At 53.9% G+C, this 6,192-nt stretch overlaps 1 protein-coding gene across 1 annotated transcript; it reads left to right on the top strand.

Moving 5' to 3' along the window:
• Window positions 1–743: 743 nt before the first annotated feature.
• Window positions 744–6,153, top strand: TGME49_245980 (hypothetical protein). Its single transcript, XM_018780763.1, has 4 exons — window positions 744–2,795; window positions 3,335–3,575; window positions 4,129–4,460; window positions 4,885–6,153. Exons 1-4 carry the CDS (start codon window positions 2,286–2,288, stop codon window positions 5,953–5,955), a joined length of 2,154 nt encoding a protein of 717 aa, XP_018634901.1. The 5' UTR covers window positions 744–2,285; the 3' UTR covers window positions 5,956–6,153.
• Window positions 6,154–6,192: the final 39 nt, after the last annotated feature.

Consider the following 6,192-nt stretch of genomic DNA (forward strand, 5'->3'; position numbering starts at 1 on the left):
GATCGAAGGTGATCTCACGAGTGACGGAGCCCAGCAATGTGGGCGATCGCCGTGCTCACCACAGACACGTCTGCACTGCTTCCTACAGACTAAGTAAACTATCATAACGATGCGCACCCAGAGCAGCGTCTGCTGAACCGAGTGGACGCAGCTGTCCTCGGAATTAATCGAATCCCGGCTGACTAAATGTAGTGCGCCTACCTCAGTATGCGCGCTCTCAGTCGTGTACTATCCTCTACTCTAGCGAACCAGTACGATTTATTCTGTTCCTGCATCTGCCCACCATACCGCAAGAAAAGTTCAGTGACCACGACGCGATTGGTGTCTCTGGCAATCGTAGCATACGTTCTCGTTATACCTCTCCGGCATACCCTCTGACAATGCTAGTCGTGGGGGTTATTTGTCCGAAACATGATCCTTGAACATGCATAGAACTACGTCAAGGTAGAGTCTCAACCTACTCGATAGGCTGCCCTCGGACTGGCGTCCTCGTAAAAAGCCCCGACACGCTTCGGACAGCTAGAAACAGCGGCAGAACCCAACTGCGTTGTTGTATGCTAAGATGGAACAATGGAAGGCACATTTGAAGAGAAAGAGTTTCTGAAGATGCGCTGTTAGGGTGTATCTGTGCTGCAACCTTGTGCCCAGTTGAGGCACATGCTGTGTTCTCATACGCTTTCATCGGTAGTCATTGTAGTCAGCATGGATACAGGACTGTTATCCTACGGACAAGTCTTATGCCACGTCGTCATCCAGGCTCAAGGCGTAGAACGGACCAAGCGCCAGTACCTTGTCTGTTATCATGATCCCACGTTGTTCGAGGCAGATGCAGAGAGAGCGGTGTGGGAATCTCTCATACAGCTCTCGTCTTCATGGAATGCTGCCGTCGCTCCGCATGGCTTTTATCAAACGGCTCTCAGTGTATCCCGCCAACGTACGTGTTGCTGGTGAGTGGTGCTGCGCCTCCGGCTAGAGGATGAGATGTGAGGTCATGTGCTGCATTGGGGTTCCATAGACAAGTGTTTTAATCGGTTACGACGTCCTGTTTGCGATCAAGAACGGTCCGTTTCAAACGTACTACACCGTGTCTCAGGGACGTGACGTAAATGAAGCATGGAAGTATATGTAGTCTGACGTATGCAAAACGCACATATGTTCTTATCCATTGGCCACAGCGTCACGCTATTGAATGCATTGTTGCAGGGCCCTTTCGCGTCGGCAGACTGCCGGCGTCACCAGGAGAGCTAGTTGTCATGGGCACGAAATTAACTCCAACGTATGTTTCATATATTCCTGCGCCTCGTAGACGCCAAACCTACGTAGGGGAACGGTCTGCGGCCCGCGGGCAGCGGCGCCGGTAGCCCTGGCAGCAGGTGGAGGAACCAACAGTAAGCGACTGGGCCACGTCGGCGATTCTTTCCTGCCCTCCCTGTTTATTTTGCCTCTTCCAAACTGTCGCCTGAATCGGTAATACCTTTGGATTAAACAGGATAGAGGAAGTGGTACGTGGTGTTTGTTCCACTGCCGCCCTGCACGTCAACACGTGAGTGTTCCTGGAACAAGCTACATCTACTCAACCCTACATAAACACAGATCCCCTGGCACCGATCCGCCAGTATTGCGAACAATCCCCCAATGCTTGTGTCGGACCGCATCACCAGCTATATTGGCCCTTAGGAGCATCCGTGCACCGGACGACGGCGCGTCGCAATGAACGCGCACTGTCACCGAGCGACACAGACCTCTAATCAACTGTAGACACAGCCATTCTCAGGTTGCTGCCGGCGACACCGGCTTCTCGGCTAGGGGCTTCGCCACACGGCGATGAATATGCAGTAACGTTGCTGCGCTACAACAAACCCCCGACGCCACCGCAATGCGGCTGGCCAAAGAGAACGCAAGACGAACCAGGGTTCATGAAATCTCATTCGTGCGTCACTGAGTGGTAGTGTGCCGTGCCGTGTGTCAGCGTTTCGTTCTGGTGTCAGGCGTAGCCTTGTGTACCCGTTTTCGTAGTGGTAGATGAATGCAATTCATCTCAACCACCATCAGATGCATGCAGAAGCGGGTCCGTTGCGGAATCTGCTTACCAAATGTGACGGACTGTCGCCGAGCTCGCCAGATCACAGGACTTGCCGGCCCCTGTTGGCGGAGAGGGTGACCTCTCGAGAGCATCCAGCCTTGCTTCAAAAACCAGTGCACCGGCAGCTAAATAACCGAGTGATTTGCAGTTCGTGTGAGCAGATCAATCGCTGCATCAGTACCGAACACAAAACACTGTCTTGATGCTTGACGTCAAACGTTGGTTTCATCAAATGCCGTTCTTGGGAGCGCGTTCATGGTTACGTCCACTTATCGCTCTGCATGCCCTGGTGGAAGGACTGGCCGGTTTCCATAGCCTACCAGGCTTGCAGGGGGGAACCGTGCTTCTCTGGTTCCCCGTCCTGCCCGAGCATCAAGAGGTCGCTGCCAGCAATGCACCGCATGGCACAGAATCGACAGAAGAGTCAGACTCTTCAGACGATGACGATCCACCACTTCGCACAGATACCGAAAGCCTTTCCAGGCGGAGCAGCAGACTTTTGGACTCCGGCTTGACACCAGGGCCGCCGCGGGACTCGAGTGGTGCCCGTTCCGGTTTGGCTCTAGATGTAGAGGAGCAGCTACAGTTGATACGCTCTCAGAGACGCAGGCTTATAGCAGCGATGCGCAACCTTCGTTTTCGGTGGTCGAGCGCAGAAGGCTATATTAAGTGCAGGATGCAAAGGGATGCTTCAAGACGCGCACGAGGAGGTGTAAGCGGTCCTGAGACACTGTGGGCGCTGCGCCCATGTTCGCGCTTTTGATGTTCGTCACACGTCACGGTATCGGTCGACGTGAGCATTCTGCGATTCATATTTGGGGGAAAATAGCAGCCGTGAGTGGTTTCTGGGCAAGCGGAACGCACCGTGCCATTTTGTCAAGATGGGCCGAATCTGGAAATAGACAATAGTCGGATGCCGTTTATAGTATAAATCTAAGTATTGCAGAGTGAGCTAACGGATTCAGTTGGAATTTCATGATCTATATGGCTGTGTACGGAGGTTACGATTGGTACTGATGCCCAAGATTGTATCTCTCTTCGCGTGTTTCGTTTAGTGTCACAAGAAGTTCTGTGGGCAGCAGAAGATGCTGTGCTCGTGAAAGAGAACTGGTGTCGCAGCTGACTTTTTCCTGGTCATTGCAACGAAATCCTCGTCCCACTATTCGATGACTAGTAAATAGGCGCGCGCGTCTGTTGTAGGCATGTCTGACGTAGTCCACCGGCCATGCCCTTTCATCCTAAACGCTGCAGCAACCGGCGATGCTTCCATCGCGGCAGAAACTAGCGCGGTTCAAGTTGTTGTACAAGTCGGGGCGCGCTCAGCGAGAGCGCGAGTTAAGGAAGCTGGAGCGGGAGCTTCAGGATCTCGAACGACAAAACGAGCAACTTCTCAAGATGCATGCCGTGCGCCGCAGAGGACGCGGTAACCGACCAGCAAAGGACATGAGAGCAAATCAGCTACGTCCTCCGGCCTCGACAGATGAATCTCAATGTGAGTCTCCGAATGCAGATCTCCTATCAACAGAGTCAGCAGTGCACACCAGTAGTCCAGAAAAAACTTGGCACACCGCCACTACATCGTGTACAGCGTCTGACGCAAGCCGTTCTTCATGTCGCTTGGATTCGACGAATAGAAGAATATGTAACGCAACGGGAAGCAACCCTAGCATCGGGGCCTAGGCCACGACTGAATTGGTCGAGAAAAAGGGAGAAACATTATAACGCAGTCGGGTTCTTGTTTGAGGTGCAGAACTCTCACTATAGCATACAGATCGCATACGCATACGACCCCCGGTTACGTGTGCGAACGGTGGCGTGTCTTGACAGTGATGGCCAGCAGCTGTGCATGGATTGAATGTGGCGTGTTACCCACACCTGAAGATATAACGCACACGACAAACGGAAAGTGGCTTGAAGGCTCACTGTCACGCCCGCAAGAGAGGGAGGAAGAGAGCCCTGATCAGTTTTTCAGATCATCCCTGCGTACTTTCGGTATTCAATTAACGCTGGTTGCCTGTGGCCATTGGCTGAATTTGCAATTGCAGGCTTCGCCGAACCGGGACCTTCAGACCCACAGAGCGCGCCGACAGACACCGAAACCACTGACGTGGCACAGGCGGACCAGGCGGTCCCAGGTTGCTCATGGTGGGGCACGGACTCCGGTGCAGCACCACTGAGACCGAACCCAAAGGCAGCCGTACCTGTGCGGGCGGATGAGGATAAAAGGGGGACACCATTCAGCGAGCTTACACTGATCAGAGCTCAGAAGGCTAACCTCCTTGCTATGCGCCGCACGATTCGGAGCAAATGGAAAAGCCAAGCAGCATATGTGAACATGCGAATGCACGAGATAAACTTCCATCGGAAGGGAAAAGGTGTAAGCGGCGTATCCCCACACTATGAATTATTAAGCCGGTAGTCGAGCCGCGTTGCAGGTGAGGCGATTCTGGTTAATGCCAACGGTTGTTAATTGAGCGGTGCCATGTGTGGTGTGTTGACCACATCATATCGAGCTACAAGCCAGCATCATGCATTCGGTTGAGGCCACCTTGCGTTCCACAGGTTTTGCGTGGCTGCGTAGATAATTCATTCGAAAATGTCTTCGTGTTAAAAATGCATCGCGATAGTGGCAACAGTTGTTGCTAAATGCCAGGAATTCAGCGCAGGTCGAATCTCTTCGGGACCACCATCCGCAAGATCGGCAACCAGTTGGTCTCAATTCCTCAACCTAGGCCTACCCCTTCGCGGACATGTCGATGGCGCCACCTTGTTCCCTTGTCTGGCATGTGCTCTGTCTGCAGTTGCCTCCGCTGGAGTTGACGCCTGAGCTTCTCCGGGACTTTTCCAGCCAATACAATGATCGTCTCGTTCCACGTGTAATGCGTGAGTTGGAACTAAGTGGGCAGATCGGCGCTCTTGAGGAAAAGGAAAGGGATATTTTCAAATGTTGTTTGCGACTTGCTTGTCGTACCAGTGTGACGGCAGAGACGGAAACACCGGGCCCACGAGTACCCACTGGCGGCGCACCGAATCCAGCACCCGAGCTGTCCACTCAGCCCGAGCTGCAGTTCCACCGACAGGTGCCAAGCACAGACTCGACTCTGCAGATCGCCAGCACGCCACATCTACTCTCGGCCGCGCCCGGTGCTCCGCCATCCCGTGAGCAGGTTCCTATACTTTCATGGGGTCCAGTCTCGACCACAGACGGGGCCCGGCTGGAGTCCCATTTAGCATTGCCCATATTGGGGCCTGCAGGAGCCCAGATGGAGTCCCAATCAGCATTGCCTGCAATGGGGTCTGCAGGAAGAAGTCACACCACAACAGCAGCGCGCTCGGCACACATCATAGGCCCACCTTGCGTTGCTCCTCCATCATGCTTGTGGCAGCACCAGGAGACTCCCGTTCAGCTCGGAAGCACAGAATCCCCCTCGGCGGCTCCGGATCCCTTTCCACAGTATTCACCGACTGACACGTCGGCGGCATCATATGCCATCCCCTGCCGGACTGGGGACAGCGGCGAAACCCAATACCCGTCACCCTCGCAATTAGAGCAGCACGCAGCTGCGTGTTCGCCTGGACGATTTGAGCCCGGAAGTGAACTTCCTGCAGAGCTCTTGGAGTTCATTTTGGATCATTCCACAGCTGCATCGGCTGTCTCTGCGCATACTTCTGCTGTCCTGGAGAAACCAGTTCCCTTACCCGCTGAGCCGTGGAGCCCAGGGATTGCGTTCCCAAACATTGTTTCTCCATCTGAGCAGCCGTCAACCAGCCATTGGTGGCCCGATCCGCCCTCGAGTTCCTCCGACAGACGGTTATGGCCTTCTGCACCCTTCGAAGGTAGGCTCTCGTCCCCATGGCCATGGGGATCATAGTCCGAGGACGAAAAAAGTCATCTGGAAAAAAACGCACCCGTACCGTTTCGGACTGTCATGGCACGTAGTTTCCTAGAGACGGGTTCCCCATGCACATCCAGCTCACACACGTTTTTTCCTCGGGGAGGTACTGAAGGCGCTCAGCATACCGTCTGTCGATAGGGTCTGATGTGACTATGTGCTGGCATATCGACGGAGGAGTTGACATTTGCAATCAATTCCCATATGCCCACATGC

The sequence above is a fragment of the Toxoplasma gondii genome, chromosome XII (genome assembly GCF_000006565.2).
Source record: "Toxoplasma gondii ME49 chromosome XII, whole genome shotgun sequence".
Classification (NCBI taxonomy): Eukaryota; Apicomplexa; class Conoidasida; order Eucoccidiorida; family Sarcocystidae; genus Toxoplasma; species Toxoplasma gondii.

What these genes read in the sequence shown, in the direction of transcription:
- TGME49_245980 (XM_018780763.1), top strand. Translation starts at nt 2,286, where the DNA reads ATGCTTGACGTCAAACGTTGGTTTCATCAAATGCCGTTCTTGGGAGCG. An exon ending in CTCGACAGATGAATCTCAAT is followed by an intron (nt 3,576 to 4,128) that starts GTGAGTCTCCGA and finishes TTGCAATTGCAG; the next exon opens with GCTTCGCCGAACCGGGACCT. An exon ending in TCCATCGGAAGGGAAAAGGT is followed by an intron (nt 4,461 to 4,884) that starts GTAAGCGGCGTA and finishes CTCTGTCTGCAG; the next exon opens with TTGCCTCCGCTGGAGTTGAC.